Source organism: Mytilus trossulus, chromosome 3 (genome assembly GCF_036588685.1).
Source record: "Mytilus trossulus isolate FHL-02 chromosome 3, PNRI_Mtr1.1.1.hap1, whole genome shotgun sequence".
NCBI classification, from domain to species: Eukaryota; Metazoa; Mollusca; class Bivalvia; order Mytilida; family Mytilidae; genus Mytilus; species Mytilus trossulus.
In genome coordinates this window covers 71,829,093-71,848,926 of record NC_086375.1, presented here as the reverse complement: position 1 = coordinate 71,848,926, position 19,834 = coordinate 71,829,093, and the positions used below count along the sequence as shown (strand labels likewise).

Sequence of the window (19,834 nt, the reverse complement as noted above, 5' to 3'; positions counted from 1 at the left end):
TTTCACCATTACAACACAATTATTAAAATATAGCTTCTATTTTTCTATTATTTATATACTGAAAAATATACATTTTATGTATTCATGAAATGGAATGTCGCAAATACTTTAATACGAAATTAAAAATAAATCAACACTTTACATATTTTATCAAAATTACTTCCCTTGGTGGCTGAAATATCGCCTGTTGCATGGTTGCATGTAAACAAAAGAATTGATGCACAGGTTATCAATTAGAATCGGGTCAAATGGTCGCTAAAAACAGAGAATAGATTAACACATCACGTAATACTAATTTACTATATGTTTTGAAAAGGAAAAATTAATGCAAGCGCATGCAATCGATGATCATGCAAGCAGTAGATAGATATAATATAGGAGAATGTGGTGTGAGTGCCTCTCCATCCAAATAACAATTTAAAAAAGTAAACCATTATAGGTCAATGTACGATCTTCAACACAGAGCCTTGGCTCACACCGAACAACAAACTATAAAGGGCCCCAAAATTATTAGTGTAAAACCATTCAACTGTTCAAACCACAGGTATTTGGGAACCTGTAAATTTTATTGTACTTTGAAGCCTTAATTTGGAACACTAAGTTGATATTATTTTCGTGCCATAGTGGCTCGCTACTATTTCCACTTCCTTGTTTACATTTTTTAAACATCCGTTTAAAAGTAGTGGTATAAATATCATTTTTTGAAACTATTCTCGTCTATCCTTCATCATGAAACTAACATGCTCCATTTGTGTGTGCATCATTTAGTGCCTTTGGGTGAGCACAAAGGACGAAGATTATAACAATTCATCAGTATCTAACATTATTTTGTGTGTCTTGTTTGCACTTTCCACTCTCGAGCACGTACCACCTTGAACCAGGAAGAAATGTTAATAAAAATAGTATGTATACTTTTTATCATCTTGAGCATGTCCATTGTCCTACAATAGCTCTACTCCAAATATTATATTATGCACAACTTTACCTGAATCAACCATCATGAACATAAATCATAACCATCATATATGTTCTACCAATGCTGAAATCCTCAGTACATGTACATAATTGTACAGGTACCATACCACCATATATCACCACCAAACTAGACTTATTTGAATTAAAAAATACATTCTTTATGTTTGAAAGTATAAAACACCGGAAAGTTTTCTCATCATCATATAAAAATAATAGAAAACTAACACTACTATACTTATGTGTACTTCTACTAAATCAATCACTGGATATAAATCCAAATCCAGGTCCAACATTAAATGAAACAAAATATGACTGTGGCTTCTGTAAAACAGAAGTACATGTATGCTGGTCGGATAAAGGAATTATGTGTGATAGTTGTGACCAATGGTATCACACATCTTGTCAAGGAGTAGGAAATGAGACATATAACATGTTATCAAACAGTAAACACATTTGGTACTGTCTTCGCTGTGCACTACCCAACTATTCAGGTGGACTTTTTGAATCACTCGACACATTGTCAGACACAAACATTTTTGACTCTCTAAATCTAGATGCATCATCATGTTCTGAGATCTTAGACCCACCTCAAGCAACATCATCTCCAAAACCTATTCTCAAAACAACCAAAAAGCCTGAAACAACAGCAAAAAAGGCTAACAAACGTCTCACAATATTAAATATAAACTGTCAGTCTATAAAATCAAAGTTATTGAACAAGTCAAACCAGACATTATAGTAGGTACAGAATCCTGGCTTACGCCAGATATATGTAACTCTGAAATCTTCCCTAAAGACTTGTTCTGTATTTATCGTAAAGACCGGACAGGTCGTAAAGGAGGTGGTGTCTTCTTAGCAATTTCAGTTGATATCTTGTCATCAGAACAACCAGAACTAGACACAAATTGTGAATTATTATGGGCAAAAGTAGATATAATTGGACTAAAATCAATCTACATTGGGGCTTATTATAAACCACAGGAAAATGACACTGAAAGTGTCATTGAACTCAGCAGATCATTACAGAGAATACCAACACACAGTAATATCTGGCTTCTTGGAGATTTCAACCTCCCTAAATATGACTGGGTTAAACAAGAACTGAAACCAAATTGTAAATTTACAAATACATATAATAACTTTTTTGATATCATGAATGATCATAATCTTGAACAGGTTGTACATATACCAACAAGACAGGAAAACACACTAGATCTGTTTTACCTTAACCAGCCTTCACTTGTACAAAACATAAAAACACTACCAAGTCTCGGAACATCAGACCATGACATTGTCTGCCATGAAATGAACATCACAGTAGGTAGAAAAAAGAAAACACCAAGAAAAATAAGTCAATACAAAAAAGGCGACTTGGACAAAATACGCACAGAAGTAAAAAAATTCCAAGACGAATACTTTTCTCTAACACTAACTAATAACACCACAGAAGAAAAGTGGACACTGATCAAAAACAAAATACAAGAAATAACAGACAAAAATATTCCATCAAAAATAATGAAACAAAAACAAGATTTTCCTTGGCTAACACCAGAAATAAAGAGACTAATAAGAAAAAGAGACAGAATACATAAGAAAATAAAGGCAACAAAATCAGATAAAAAATCGGATACTATCAAAAAGCACCGATCCTTAAAACACCAAGTACAACAAAAGCTTAGAACATCATATTGGAACTACATAGAAAACATTATAATCGAAGATAGTAAACTGAAAGACAGTAAACCAAGCAAAAAATTTTGGTCATTCATAAAAAACCAAAAAAGTGAAAATATAGGTGTACAAAATGTATCACCACTAAAGGTAAATGGTATCACAAAAACAAACCCTCATGAAGATCAGGCTGAAGCACTTAACCATCAGTTTCACTCAGCATTTACCACACCTGAACCTTTGAAATTATCTCACATTTGTGAACTAAAATCATTAAAATCAGCAACACATAAATTTGAAATTAAGCAAATAAACAAAATAACAGAAGGAACATCTAAATTACTAAAAAAACTTAAACCCATCAAAAGCTATTGGTCCAGACAAAATATCACCTCATTTTCTAAAAGAAGTTCATCATGAAATCTCACCTATAATATCTGACTTGTTTAATTCATCAGTAAATACAGGCACAGTACCAAACGACTGGAGAGAGGCCTTGGTTACACCAGTTTTCAAAAAGGGAGCAAAATATAAACCTGAAAACTACAGGCCCATCTCTCTAACCTGTATCTTAGTAAATCAGTAGAACATATACTACATGTAGTATCATCCATAATGAAACATCTAGACATTTACGATTTACTATATCCACTGCAGCATGGTTTAAGATCAAAAGTTAGCTGTGAAACACAACTTTTAACTTTTACACAGCAAATACTGGATTACATGGCAAACGGTAAACAAACTGACGTAGTTGTCATGGACTTCTCAAAAGCGTTTGATAAGGTGGACCACCAAAGACTTATACTAAAACTGAAACGCATGGGAATAAATAACAAAACAACAAATTGGATAGAGGCATGGTTATCGCATAGATCACAAAAAGTGGTGGTTGACAGTCACACATCAAATAGTTGTCCTGTATTGTCAGGCGTTCCCCAAGGGTCTGTTCTCGGGCCATGTCTGTTCTTAATTTACATTAATGACATGCCAGACAACCTCAAAAGTAATGTTCGCCTCTTTGCAGATGACACTATTGTGTATCTAACAATCTCATCATTAGATGACTGTCACGCCCTTCAATCAGACCTATATAAACTGGAACAATGGGAACAAGAATGGCTTATGTCCTTTAACCCAGACAAATGTGAAATCATCCACATAACAAGAAAACATAAACCAATCATCTATAAGTACACATTACATAATCATATTTTAAAATCAACAAACAAAGCAAAATATCTTGGCGTTCCCATCACAAACGATCTGACATGGAATTCTCATATAAATGACATCACGAACAAAGCAAATGCATCACTGAGATTTATAAAAAGAAACGTCAAAACTAACGGCATAAAAACAAAAGAACTTGCTTACAAAACATACGTAAGACCAAAAATTGAATATTGTAGTGTCGTCTGGGACCCCTGGCAGAAACAACAAATACATTAAATTGAAATGGTACAGAGAAGAGCTGCCAGGTATACACTCAACCAATACAGCTATCAAAGCAGTGTAACAGCCATGCTTGAACATCTAAGATGGCCAACATTACAACAAAGAAGAAATCTTGCATCCGTCACCATGCCATACAAAATTCAACACCAATTAGTCTCCATCCCAGTAAATACATACCTAATACCATCCAAAGAACATAAATTTATACAGCCATTCTCTCCCACAAGCTATCATTTTTATTCATTTTTTCCTAGAACAATAAGGTTGTGGAATGCCCCAAATACTTGTGATTCAAACAGGAAAACCAAGAGTCTAATCTATTAAAAAAATGAGAAAACACGTATAAATTACATAAACAAATGACAACTACTGTACATCAGATTCCTGACTTAGGACATGTGCAAACATTTGCAGCGGAATTAAACGTTTAAATGGTACCAAACACTCTCCCTTTTTCTGTAACAATAGCATAACATCACAACTTAGAAAAACATACAATAAAATATCAATTGGCAGACTTTATAAAGTCCATTGAAAAATGTAAATTAATACACTATGAACAAATTAATTTGATCTGCGATATCTGAATGTAAAAGCAGCCTGTTTTTCAAAAACTAACAGTAACTTCTATGTATGTATGTACTTTGAGATTCCACCAGTATAGACGCACCCCTTGATTGACTGCAAGGGTACAGGGAATCCCTAATTTAAGGATTAATGAACATGTGTCCTTTACACTATAAACCCACCACCAGAACAATCCCCACCCAACATTGCCCAATGGAGCGTGTAGGACACCAGCAAGTCTGTTATTATGGTGGAGGAAAACGAATTCAAAGTACTCTGAGAGAACCACCTGGACACTCAGCGGGAACAGACAAACCAAAGAGATATCATTAGATTGATCTCCAGGTCAAAGTAGGGGCCAACTTTGACCAACCAAAGCCCCCAAAATACCCATTCTAGTTTAAACTCCAGTCTGGGTACAAGAGATGTGTGTGAGAGGGTGAAAATCACCCTTCTGATGTACTGAAATTTTATCATTCCAAGTGAAAATCAAACTCAGGTCCTTCAGCACTGTAGCCATCAGTCTTAACCACTAGGCCATGAACTCAAAACTACGTATGAAATGGTGAAACTAAGAGTAAGAGCTGGATCCGGATGGTAAAGCAAATTTTGTTCATGAATTCAAATGAAGGCCCCCATCTCACATGGTTGTTTTCTTACTTTTTGTTTGCATGTGCTACAGTAGTCCAAATAATTATTGACATCTTAAAAGGCTATTAAATTTTTTTCTATGAAGTCGCAGGAAGGGGTCAAAGCAAAATTTTAAATAGCCTTCCAAGACGTCATGATAATTTTTTACACTTCAGGAATGACTGTAATATTTTTTCTGTCTATTCGAAATAACATAAAAAATGTGGTGCACAATATTAAATAACCCGCTATTCTTGAAGTGTAAAAAATAATTGTAATAGAAAACCAGAAGCTTGGTACATGTATATATCATACATACATGTATTATGCTAATATGACATGTATGATTATACTTTTTCACAATAGACGTGAGTAATGGATGTACAGTTTATTATAAGAGTTAATGTTTGCAATGAAACTAATTAACTGTGTACAAGATGCAAATAAATTTGAGGCCACATTTTAAATCAATTGATCTCATGATTTGTATTTGCAACTAGATTTACATGATTTACTAAAGTTTCTTCTATTTTTCAGCATGGTGTTGGGTTTGTTTGATTCTGCAGTTCCATATAAAGACCAGCATTATAGTAAACTTAAAAAGCAATGCATTAGTAAGGGAGAATTGTTTGTAGATCCAGTATTCCCCCCTGACAGTAAATCATTGTTCTACAGCAAAGTGGAAAAGGATATAGTGTGGAAAAGACCAGGTGTAAGTTTATAAGAAAAAGTAATCAATTGGAAAACTTAAAATTTGTTTGACTCCCCAAAGGAAGTGATGAGTGGTGCTGTAGTCACATTAAGTATTACCAGAAACCTTTCTTACATATCGAAATCCTATTTTATTAACATTATGACATGTATGATGGAAACTATTAAGCCAGTCAAAAACAAATGGTTTTATCAAGCAGTCTAAAGCAAATGTCCTTGTCCTTAGCCCTGTTTTCACTTTAATGACTCACTGGTTAAAGTATATTTGTACAAATTAATCTGGTGTATTTCCTTAGTCAGTTAATATTGCATGAGTTAACAACACATTGAGAAAATATTGCACCTAGATGGGCTTCAGCAGCCCCCTTTATAAAAGTGTTCACTTGTTAGGCAAAATGTATATATGCCACATTGAACTCCAAAATATACAAATGAATCAAAATTTATAAATACACAAGACTTACAAAGGCTGATGGACAGGCCATATAAAGGGACGATGGAAAGCATGTTTTGTGCGATCTCAACGACCTTCTTTTTCCATAGACCAGTGTTCATGATAAGTTTTTTTAAAGTACAGGGGAAAAGAATTGTTTACGATTTGTTTTATAGTGTATTACTCAGTAATTATGCATATACCTGTAAACAAATGGTGCACAATATTTGGTTTGCAATTTAGCAGTCTTTTGATTTAAAAAAAAAAGGGTGATTATTTTTGATTTATAGAATCAATATTGTCTTGAATTAATCTTTTTGTAGTTACATCTTAGATTTTAAGTGATATTTTCTTTGTATTTTTCAGGAAATTTCCCACGATCCCAAATTTTTTGTGGAAGGAGCCAGTTTTGATGATTTTTCACAAGGAAGTCTGGGTAATTGCTGGTTTGTTGCAGCTTGTGCTTGTCTTACAGCTGATAGAAAACTTTTAACAAAAGTAAGTTTTTGTTTTATATATAAACAGGGTATTTTACTTTGATATTAATTTTAGAACTTAGGAAAAAGGAGGCTAAGCTATTTGTACAGCATGGATTTTAATATGCCCCTTTATGGAACGTAATATGGTATACCTATTTCACCAATTTTCATGAAATGCTCATGAAGCAGCACTGTATTCTGATTGTTGAAGGCTGAACAGTTTTATCCACATCATTAAAAAAAATTGTCTCATTGTCAATCACCACACTGCCTTATTTTTATATAGATATGGGAAGATGTGGTGTGAGTGACAATGAGACAACTCTCCATCCAAATAACAATTTAAAAAGTAAACCATTATAGGTTAAAGTACGGCCTTCAACACGGAGCCTTGGCTCACACCGAACAACAAGCTATAAAGGGCCCCAAAATTAATAGTGTAAAACCATTCAAACGGGAAAACCAACAGTCTAATACATATGTTGTAGGTAGTTCCAGACATAGATAAACAAGAGTGGTCAGAAGACAACAAATATAGTGGTATATTTCACTTTAGATTTTGGAGATGTGGTACCTGGACAGATGTTGTTATAGATGATTACTTACCAACTAAAGGAGGCAGGCTTATCTTTGTACAGTCTAAAGCAAGAAATGAATTCTGGTCAGCTCTGCTTGAAAAAGCCTATGCAAAGTATGTTTCAAATTTTTATCAGATTTTGTTAGGTTACCAATATCTGCTAGATTTTAGCAAAAGTTTACAGTTCATTTTTGCAGTACATTGATTCAAGTTTAAAATTATATCAATTACTGTAACATTGCACAACATTATAAGTGACAAAGTTATATAGGAAACAGTCAACATTAGATTTTTAAAAACATTGTCAACATTTTTAATACCAGTGGAAATGAGAAAAAAGTAGTTTGAGTTAGAATTTGTAAATGTAAATTGATCATTAATACATCACTTGCCCCTTATTGGTTTTTTTTCAGTCTGACTTAGTGTTATCTTTGCTTTTTATCTTAGAATGTTTAACATAAAATAACATGGAATAAAATCTTAATTTGATTTGAAGGCTATTTGGAAACTATGAGTCCCTGGTGGCAGGCCGACCAAGAGATGCGTTGGTTGATATAACTGGAGGTGTTGGTGAACTTCTAAGTTTAGATTCATATAAAACTGAAGCACAAAAGTTGGAATTGTTTGACATTTTACATGAATCTATAGAACAGAGATCTCTAATGAGTGCCTCCATTGCTGTAAGTGGTCATCCAATCCGATGAAAATTTAAATTCTCTGTCTAAGCTTTGATAATTACAATCTGAAAAAGCTCTGTGCTTTACTGTGTTAAACACCTCTTTTGATTCTCTGGTTTTGTCAAGGGATACACATTTCAAAAAAATTGAAGGCTGGAAATTCATTGGCTTGTGTAATGAAATTGAAATGTAGTGTTTTTACATCCTTGTGAGCAAAGCTTGGGCAAACAATTTTATCTTTTTTTTTATGGTAATGTTTATAGTGAGTATTTTTTAAGTTTTAATAATTGAAAATTGGTAACTGATATCTTTATTATCAATTTTAGTTAGTATATATTCTTATATCCCAATTCATCTGAAATTTAATTGCTAGTTATTTATTTATACAGCATAATTAATTAATCTTAAAAGATACATTTGAGCAATATTGAGTTATTAAAATCCTAAATTTATTTATTGACAGGCATCAGCCAATGAAATGGAAGCCGAGTTAGATGTAGGTTTAGTGAAGGGTCATGCTTACAGTGTAACTGCTGTCAGGGACATCAAACTAGGAACAGGACTCTTCTCTGTCTTCAATGCAGAAAGAATTCATATGGTGAGATGTCGGAATCCCTGGGGCGGAACAGAATGGAAGGGGGCATGGAGTGATGGGTAATTTTTATGTATATTTTTTCCACATTTATGATAATATTTATTTTCAGCACTTACACCATGATATTATTGTAATGCAAAATGAATGCTTTCAATAATTTTGCTGGGTCTTACAGGAATTTTTTTTAAGGATAAAGCATGAAAAATGCAGGATATCCAACTACATTAATGACTTCATATGAAGTGAATAATATTTCAAAACATAACAAGTCAATTCAATTTCTTATTAAAGAACTGATTACTACTTGTATTTATGTTACAAGAAATGTTAAATGTCAAAAAGTATCTAGACAGATATTAGCATTCTCCCTAACAAATCATTCTTTGTTGTAGGTGTGTCTGTTTTTGTAGACGAAACGCGCATCTGGCGTACTAAATTATAAGGTCCGAGACCACAATTATTTCGTAGTGCATTTCTTTTAGAACATAAATGAAAATAAAAAAAATCCCACCTGCGCTTTCTCAAAGAAATTTTTACAGTGTGTTGTACTACTTTTGGGACAAATTATATCAAAATTATAGAAAACTTCATCGTCTCTAACTCAAAATATTGACAATTTTATGTTTAGGGCGTCTTGAAATCTTTTGACAGCTTCCGAAGTAGTAATTTTTAACCTTTTTCAGCTGGACCAAATCACTACTTCTTTTAAAATTCTGGACCCAAATTTTTTTACAGTGTATAATTTCACCCCCTTACTTGCAATTTGAGGCATTAAACATGGAGAAATAAATTTGGAAGGGGTATGAAAATAAATGGCAAGTAACCCACTGTCAACACTAGGGACTATATTCGTGAACAACGAAAATCAAGGGACGACAATTGTGGTCTGGAACCATAATCCTGGTACTTTTAATAACTATTTGTTGCAGCTTTGTTGTATTGAATTTTTGTTTAATTGGACTTTCTGTAAACATTGTAAATACTTTATAAAACAAAAGAATATTTTCACAGGAAAGGTTGTCATATGTTTTTGCTCAATAACTTTCAGGTCAGCAGAGTGGAAAAAGGTCAGTTCTGGACAGAAAAAAGATATTGGACTAACAGTAGAAGACAATGGAGAGTTTTGGTAATCATGTGTAAAATATATTATCCCTATTATACAAAAATTTTCTTTGATTTTGCTGACTGATAATGTAAAATTATGACATAATATGGAAACATTTAAAATTGTATTATGTTGTAGAATATATACAAAGTGGGAATATAGGTGATTAAAAAAAATAATGCACATGCACTAAACTATCAAAGACTAAATGTCCAAAATCTCAGAAAAACAGTTAACAAAGCAACCCACTCAATAAGAAAAGATAATTAAAATACATCTAACATAGCAGAAACACTAACTTTAGGAAAACAGGAGGAAAATAGGTTTAAAGGTAGTACCTAACACTACAGGGAGATAGATAACTCTGTAAAAATTAGCCTAACGTTTTCATCACTTTGTATTGTTCAGGAAATGTTAAGCTTCCCAATGATCAAAATGAGTGTTTGTTAAACGGCATTATGGCAAATGATAATTTTCCAAGAGTGTGTGGTTTGAGTTTTTTGAAATTTTTATATTTTTGTCAAAGTGTCTAAGTAAATATTTTGTCAGAATCTTATGAAATTTATTTAAGTCAAGGTTTTTGGTACCACCTTAATGGGCTATCCACTGGGTTAAATCAAATGTATGTTTATGTTATGGCACCAAACCCCTTATTCTTTTTATCAAAACATTATGGAACAGTCCCAAACATAAGAGTTACAGTACAAACTAATTCACAAAGTATCAATTAATTGGTTATTTACATTGCAGGATGTCATATGAAGATTTTGTGAAGTATTTTAACCATGTGGATATTTGTCATGTAATGAACACCTCCTTCTTCTCTCTATCAAAGACGTGGTCAGAAGCAGTAGGTGTTGGTCAGTGGAAAAAGCCAGATAGATGTGGTGGATCAGCAAGTTCTCCAAACTTCCTTAAAAATCCTCAGGTAGATAGGATATTAATGTTTTGTATATGTTATGTACAAGTTAACATTTTGTACAAATTATAATTTGTATTTTGACTTTGTACAAATTGTAATTTGTACAAAAAGTGCCTGTACAAATTACAATTTGTACAATATTTGATGAAAATTCACTTATAACTTGTACAATAATTCATTACATGGATTTTGGTGAAAAATGCATTGATACACACCATTGTTAATTTGTTACAGGTATATTTAAACTTTTTAGAAAAATCTAAATTCATAATAATGACATCTAATGTTTTGAATTGTACATGTGATGCAATATTTTGAAAATTTGTGTGGTTTTAAGTAATTGCAGAAAACTTTAATATAAGTGTTAAAGCATCTACAAGATAAATTAGATTTTTTGTCTTCCTAAAAAACAAAAACTTTATGATTGAAAAATGAAAAGCAGAAATTTTCATAGGAGATATTTTTTTGTTTTTTGGTGGATTGATAATATCCATGTAATAAAAAAATTTACAAACTTCTATTCTACATACATTGTGAAGATTACTTTCACATACTGGAATTCACAAAAATAATCCCCATGAAATCAAATTTAAATACAAAACCACAAATTTTAAAACCATAAAAATTAAAAGTTTCTACAGTACGGTGAAATCGAAATGGTTGTAGTTATGCCCCACCTATAATAGTAGAGGGGCATTATGTTTTCTGGTCTGTGTGTCCATTCATTTGTTGGTCCGTTCGTTCATTCGCCCCGCTTCAGGTTAAAGTTTTTGGTTAAGGTTGTTTTTGATGAAATTGAATTCTTATCAACTTAGTACACATGTTCCCCATGATATGATATGATCTTTCTAATTTTAATGCTAAATTAAAGTTTTGACCCCAATTTCATGGTCCAATGAACATAGAAAATGATAGTGCCAAGTTCAGGTTAAAGTTTTGTTTAAAGTTTTTAGTCAAGGTAGTTTTTGATGAAGTTGAAGTCACATCAACTTGAAAATTAGTACACATGTTCCCTATAATATGACCTTTCTATTTAAATTCCAAATTATATAGTTTTGACCCCAATTTCCCGATCCACTGAACATAGAAAATGATAGTGCCAAGTTCAAGTTAAAGTTTTGTTTAAAGTTTTTAGTCAAGGTAGTTTTTGATGAAATTGAAGTCACATCAACTTGAAAATTAGTACACATGTTCCCTATAATATGAGCTTTCTATATTAATTCCAAATTATAGTTTTGACCCCAATTTCAGGGTCCACTGAACATGGAAAATGATAGTGCGAGTGGGGCATCCGTGTACTATGGACACATTCTTGTTTTATTTTGTCATAGATGTTCAGTAGTCAAATTCATTAGAAGATCTGATTTTGGCATCAAATTGTATATATATTAGAAAAGAGACAGTTTACAGGGCGGGGTATAATAACTGTGTATCATTGTATTGTTTTCAGTATGTGTTTGATATCAAGGGACAGGAAGATGATTTATGGATTTCACTAGAACAAGAAGATAAAAGTCGATTAGATAAAGATAAAGGAGGCAAAAATGAATCAGTTGGAGCTGTTTTAATTAAGGTAAAAACTATAGATAAGGAACCGTTCATATGTATTATTCTATCCTTAAACATGAATTACATTCATGTACTTATATTGACCTTTTGAAAGTTATCTACATTAATTGAATGACTGATGTCAGTGTATAAAGTGTTTGTTCTATATAAGTATATCAGGATCTGGTAGAAAAGAATGCAATTTTATCTTATCGCCTATAGATTTATAGAGATATGATTAATTAGAGGACTACACATGGTGACTATGTATATTTGATATATGGTGTCCTAAAAAATATAGGGTTAGTTACCATATGAAGGTTAAGATGGGAAAACCTTAATAAAAACAACACAGTGTTGAGGATTCAACAGACGAAGAAATTGATAATGAAAGTGAAATAAATTCATAAAACACAATTAAGGCTAACAAGTTGGTATTGTTGGCATTTAGAAGTTAATTCCCTTTATGAACAAAAAAAAGAAATGTTGAAGTTTTTAACAGACGAAGAAATTGATACATGTAATGAACGATCAAAATAAATTCATAAAACAAATCAAAAGCTAAAAAGTTGTTATTGTGGACATTTGATTTCTGTCACTAGACAAATGGAAGTAGGATCTTAATACTCAGTATTTTGAAGACTTTTAAAATCACTTTGATAGTCAAAATACCACATGTGAAGATAGATGATAAGATAAGTACAGTTGGAGAAAAAACTGCTAGGCTAGCAAACAAGAATTTTTAGAAGGTATAAGATACAAACTCAGTTTAGTTTTCCATTTTAAAATTGTTTTTATGTTAATAAGGTAGATGAAAACAGAGAGTTCAGAATACATGATATGATGAAGATAGTACATCAGAGTACCTATACCTCAGCAAGAAGTTTGTTGTCAAGGATACAGATAAAGAAAGGTCGTTACTGTGTTATTCCCTCGACATTTGATGAGGGGAGTGAGTCCCATTACGCATTGAGATTATACTCCAGTGGAAACACAAATTTCAAGTAAGTGGTATTATAGTAAGTATTGATTATCTGATTTCAATGTTACATTTCTCACAATTATCATTACTTGTGGGAACAATAGATTGATATAGGAAGATGTGGTATGAGTGCCAGTGAGCATGGTTTTTATGTCCCATTTATGGGCATTATGTTTTATGGTCTTTCTGTTCATTTGTTCGTTCATTCGAAACATAGTACACATATTCCCTATGATACAATATTTTTAATTTTTCTACCAAATTACACTTTTGACCCCTTTTGCATGGTCCACTGAACATGGAAAATGATAGTGATAGTGGGGTATCTGTGCACTATGGACACATTCTTGTTTCCCTTCAATCCATAGGATTTTTAATGGTGAAAGGCCAAGATTAAAAAGAGTAGATACCATATGTTCTTATGTGTTACAATTACAGGCTCTGTAGTGCTAATTATTTCTCATAATAATTTTGTTGAAATTTTTTTCAGCAATATATTTTTCAGTATATTTTTGAACTGCCAGATCTATGACGTTAATGTGAAATCTTTTATCCCTGTGCAAAAAATGTGCTGTTGAATTATATGATTTTCTCATTGGTACTATACATTTCATTAAGCATAGGGAAATTATATCTTTTTAAATGATATAGATTTTTTTTTAAATTTCTGTACTTTTCCACATGTAAAGAATTAAATTTGATCTTTTACAGAGAGTTATTAAATGAAGAGCCACAATCACCTAAATGTGGATTTATATGTAAGCCAAAGATAGCTGCTACACAGATTACTGTTATTTCTGCACAGGGATTGAAAGCTGTAGATAAGTTAGGCAGTAAGTATATCTTCCAGTGAGATATTAGAGATATGTTCTGGTCCTGCAAATCTGTATGATCTATACTTTTTTCAAAAGAAGATGGTAAAAGAGCCATTATCTGCCCTCTGAATTTGTTGAAATATTAAAGCTGGTCTTGCATCCAAATATTATGTCAATTTTATTGAATAAGATGATAATGAAAATCTTCAATTCAGAATAATTAGTTGTGATGTTAATCAGACAGTTTTTAGCCACAACTTTTGGGTTTTACAATAATCAGTATATCTTTTCCTTGAAATTGACTGATGTACGACTTTAAACAAGAATCTATTAGAAACATGATTATTTCAACTTTCCTATTGTGAACTTTCGTAGTAAAAACTTTGCAGCAACTCTTTAAGATTACCTACAAAATGGGCTATCCTTCATAATATAGTTTACATTGGGAATTTATATTGTTATTTTTGTTACCTAATCAATGTACCTAATCAATGGATTATGTTTGGTTCAATGAGAGCTTATGTTGTATTGATACTAATCTTTGATTTTTGATAAAGCTGATTTGATTTTGATTTTACAGGTTCTGATCCATTCTGTATAATAAGATGTGATGGTTACAAAGAACAGACAAATGTAGTCAAGAAAAATACAAGTCCTGATTGGGGAGAGAGATTTACATTTTATCACAAAAAGCCAGATAAAGATATTATTGTAGAGGTATAGTATTTTACACAAAAAAATATTGATTTACCCCCAATTTAATACTAAATGATTTATACCTGTTAGATTAAAGGTTTCATAGATTTTTATTATTGTTCATGTTAACAGAAATGAATAGGGCAGTCCCAAGCTACTCAATTTCATGTCCTCATCCATAAAGAAATTTATTAAAAGTCACTTGATTCTAAAATTAATCTTGTTTATGTTACCCATTTATGTTGCTACTAAATTAGGCGGGGGTTAGTAACAAGGGGTACACAGTTTATACCCTTGACTAGTTAACCAAACATTAATTGATTAACAAACACATTATCAGACAACAAATCCACTTCTTGATCATGAACAAGTCATTACAGTGTTTTAAAATTTAAGATATGCATATTTTTATTGAGTTAATTGATGTAACATATCAATCATATCAAGAGGAATGTGTTTAATCCTTTCATAATGATGTAAGCTGTTGTTTTAAGCACAATTTTTTGAATTTACAAAAAAGTTTTCCATCTTTACAATTTACAGTCATATAAAAATTTGTATTATTTATCCTATAGGTATGGGATCACAACATTATAAAAGACACTTTTCTAGGTGTGTGTACAGTATCTATGTCAGCAGAAAAAAGAAACAAATATAAAGAAGATGCAGCATTTGATTTTCCATTGTATGGTAAAGGGAAAGAAGCTACTGTTCAGCAAGATGGAAAGTTAAAGTTAAAGATTTGGCACACAAAAGAAATGGAACTTGTCTAGTCCTTTATCTTTTAGTGAAATAGTTTTGAAGACATCAATGCATTATCTTTGAAAAACAAAGGTTGTGTGAATGGTCAGAAAGAAAAGAATAAACAGTGAAAGAAAAGAAAGATAATAATTTTTTTAAGAAGTTAAAAGTATATTTATGCTTTTACTTTTAATTAGTTCGTTTTCAATTTATACCTCCAAATAGTTATATAGATCTCAGTAGATTTTATTTTAATTTTTCATCAGCAATGCTTCATGTATAATTTTAGGAATCCTACCTGTATAAATAAAATTAGCATTGTTCTTTTTTCATCAAGAAAATCTACACAAAATATTACATAATTGGAGTTACTTACTTGTCTATTCAAACACACATATCATTACTATGTTTATTTTATGTGGTGTCTGTAAAGTTTGTATACTTTTATTGTAATATACATTTTACAAGGTTGTTTTACTTATCTACCCACATTTATGTATACTTTACACATATTTTCATACAAATAGCTTTAATATGTTAATATTTCCCTGTTATTGGGGTTACTGCTATTTTATTTTTACAGCTTTGGCTTAATTGAAAAGAAGGGTACATGTTGTTGTAACTGTGTATTTATTCTTGAGATTACTTATAGCATGTATGTTATTTCAAATTTTCTTATTAAGCTTATTAGTTTATCAAAATCAATATGCCGTCCATCTATACAGGTAGTACTTCATTTGCCACAGCGGCTTAGCCCGGTTGACGCTTCCGGTATAGGCACAGTCGCTTCATTTGCTGTAAAATCAGCCGCCGGCGCAAATAGGCATACGCCGCCCTCGCCGGTCTTCACTCACCGGCAAGCAATCAGCCGGTCATAAAAGTATGGCAGAAAGTGCAATTTTAGATAAATAATCGGAATTTAAAAGGTGAAAATTGATTTTTATCAATCAGACTAGTATATTACATGATACTGTATTGGTCCACTATGACGATATTAAATTGCCATGCTATATTTTATTTTCAAATTTATAAAATTATCTCGGAGAAACCTTTTTATGATGAATAAAGCCTCAGAAAAAAAGACTGCATGTTAAAAATATATATTTATTGTTAATAGGTTCATCTTCTATATTCCCTAGCTTAGAAAGCAAAAAAGTATAAATTTGAACTTCTGTCGCCATCTTTAAATCAGCCGGTTCCACTCGTTTAATTTCAGCCATATTTAACACGGTCACGTGATAGGGCAAACCAGGCATAGCCAGACCTAGAACAATTGAAGCAGCCCCATTATTTACTGTATGAATACATTATGGTTTCGTGTTACTCAGTCTTTAGTTTACTATGTTGTGTTTTGTGAATGTTTGTCTGATGGTCTTTTTCTTTTAAAGCCTTGGCTTGTAATTTTATTTTCTAAGTATCAGTTTGAATGACTTTTTTGTATTTTTCACCTCTATTTTGCATGACAACTTTTTATTTAAATTACTCAATGCATATTATGGTTGTTGAATTGTTAGTTTTGATTCTGTTTTTCTTATGTTCTCATTTTCACAATCACAATCCTGTCATCTTTCCTTGATTGTGACATCACCAATCATTGGATCAGGAACTGCTTACACTTGGAGCACATTAGATTTTGGTAGGATATATATTCCTGAATTTTTGGTTTTCAAAGCAGGGTTTTTTTCACTATTGCTCTTGTTTTGTTTTTATTGCCATTGTTTTGTCTCTATAACTCCAACTATACTATCTTCTGCCCCTTTATACATGAAGATTGATAGGAAAATAAGGAATTGTTTGCCCTCCCCCCTTAATATACACTTATTTGTTGAATTTACCTTGCAGCTATGTGCTTCAATGAACTGATACAGGTTTATTGACACTACACAAAGATTTTTGCTCAATTTGTGCTGAAATTGCAGAGAGGTGTAACCATTGGCTCAAGTATTTAGGTCTAACTATGACTTCAAAATTTAGAATATCAGTAGAAATTATGTTCCTATTTTTTGTGTTTAATTCAGTGTGTGCATTGATTTATGTAATGATTGCCTGATCCCTTTCTATTCCATTTAATATAATCAAAATAGACTATTGTGTTTTGCACATGCTTTAATGCCAGTTGTGTTCACATAACATATAAGAATGCCATGCAGAAACTTACTAATAATTTAACTTATTTATTCAAACTATTCTCCAACCTATCATTGATCCTTCCTTTTCATACATATGCATAGTCTTAGATTCCTTTATTACTACAGCAATTATTAATTCAGTTAAACCTTAAATATGCTTTTTATAAATAATTTAGTCTGGGATCGGAATGTGTTTTCACTTTTGAAAGTCTCTGGTGCTTATTACAGATTAATTTTTTGATTAGATTGGTGTAGTGCAACATATATCCTTTTAATTACCCTCTCTGATAGTTGTGAAAAGAAGACTGAATAATATCAACTAAATTGAAATACAGATACTGTAGTCGCTCTAGACTTATAAAAGGATCTGACAAAGTTTCATTTTACTTTTCTGTTTTAAAGGTGTTTTTTTCTTCAGATTCTTAAAACTTTTTTTCATTAGAAGCACACATTTTAAAAATTTAGTGTAATAAAAAACTGGAAAGGAGGTAAAAGTTAGTCCAAAATAAAAGGTATTCATATGTGTATTCACATTCTACAATTAAAAGCTTTCCAAAACAAACAGATTAGAAACTTTTAAAATAATTTAATAAACAGTCTTGATCTGATTCTTTGATTTAGGACAAAATTATAAAACTCTGACATAACCACTAAAGTTGAAAGTCAAAAACAGGATAGAAGCATCCTGTAAAGGAAAACTTCAAATAATTCAAGCTTTTGTAATTTTAAGTACTTGATATACAAAAATGCTGCATACACTTTGCAGTCGCACATCATTTGCTTGTTTTCTCTATTTGTATTTTTGGGGTACTGGTATTGTGTATTTTCTTTGAGACAAAAGGCATCAGTTGTGTTGAGTATTTTATGAATTGTTGGCTTCCTGAAATCATGTTTACTGCAATGCTTGACCCCTATATTTCTGTATGTCTATGACATTTCATTGAAGACCATGACTATACATTATTTTCTTTCATAAAATTTCAATTTTATTTGATGTACAGAAACATAATCAAGTAGTTAGTAAATGTTTTGTTTTTACTGTTGTTAAACTTATGTTTTATATTTGCCTGTGCTATTTATTTTTTCTTTTATATTCTGTTAAACTAAACCAGTTATTTAAGTCCTCTTAGCTTGTAATTTTAAGTTTTGTCTTTAACCTGATTTTTAACTGAGTGCCAAGTAAACTAATATATGCAACCAAACACCATAAGAGCTCTCATTTGTACTATGTGCAGTTTCTTTCTAAAAATTAAGTTAAAGTTAAAATAATCAAACTGAACAGTTTAGTATGTTACAATTTTAAAATTTCAAATGTTTTAAATAATTATTTGGTTAACTGGAGTTAAGCAATGAAAATTTTAGTTTTATAAATGCTTATTCATTTCTTTAGTCTTTGAGTTACAGTTTTCCAACAAAGCAATGTATTCAAGATGATCATTTTATGCTTAATATGTGAAAAGAAAGTCATTTAATGATCAGAAATACTTGTAGATCAAAATGAACTTGTTGATTGTTCATTTAATGATATCCATGTTTTATGACATAAAGCTTCCTGTGATATTATAAGGCATCTATTTATTGTTTTAATACCTATATTGTACATAGAAATAACAATAAAAACAGGTGCAAGTTTGTGTCTTTTTAAAATATGATTTTTTTTTAAAGTCTGTCCAATATAGATGCCATTGATGCAAGAAGAAAGTATGGGTGAAATATATTTTCTAATATGGAATAATTGTACAACCATTTACACAAATTTATTTATAAGGAGTATAAAACATTTTATGTGTGATAGGTATCACAACATTTTATTAATTTATATTTGTTTTGTGATAGAGTAGTTAACTCTCATATATTTATTGATATTAATAAATTTCTATGTTTACACATAATGGTTGTGTTTTTGTTTTATAATTATACTTTTGGATGAATTGGAATCAAATATATAATAACAAAACAGAACACTAAATGTTTAGAAAGGAGTAGATGTCAGTTATGTAAAGGGTATATGAGCTAGCTAGGTTTTGATATCCCTTTTTGTTAAGGTTTGCTACATATTTATAAGCAGGGGGAAATCAAATTTAAATTTATAAATATTTTGATCACAGAATATACCTCATTTA

The 19,834-nt window shown here is 31.3% G+C and overlaps 1 protein-coding gene across 2 annotated transcripts; it reads left to right on the top strand.

Moving 5' to 3' along the window:
* Positions 1–159: 159 nt before the first annotated feature.
* LOC134712313 (calpain-5-like) lies at positions 160–19,603 on the top strand. 2 transcript variants are annotated; one of them, XM_063573742.1, is made up of 13 exons: positions 160–285; positions 5,839–6,013; positions 6,812–6,943; positions 7,413–7,615; positions 7,998–8,181; positions 8,642–8,832; positions 9,822–9,899; positions 10,629–10,806; positions 12,251–12,373; positions 13,156–13,352; positions 14,042–14,163; positions 14,726–14,862; positions 15,417–19,603. In XM_063573742.1, exons 2-13 carry the CDS (start codon positions 5,840–5,842, stop codon positions 15,612–15,614), a joined length of 1,917 nt encoding a protein of 638 aa, XP_063429812.1. In that variant the 5' UTR covers positions 160–285; position 5,839; the 3' UTR covers positions 15,615–19,603. The 2 variants fall into 2 exon arrangements, with proteins under 2 accessions (XP_063429812.1, XP_063429811.1); XM_063573741.1 differs by having other exon boundaries at positions 171–225.
* The last annotated feature ends 231 nt before the right edge of the window (positions 19,604–19,834 follow it).

Bases quoted from the DNA above. Each gene is read 5' to 3' on its own strand.
- LOC134712313 (XM_063573741.1), top strand. The intron at 7,616-7,997 runs GTATGTTTCAAA...TTTGATTTGAAG, and splicing joins CTTGAAAAAGCCTATGCAAA to GCTATTTGGAAACTATGAGT. The intron at 9,900-10,628 runs GTAATCATGTGT...TTTACATTGCAG, and splicing joins GAAGACAATGGAGAGTTTTG to GATGTCATATGAAGATTTTG.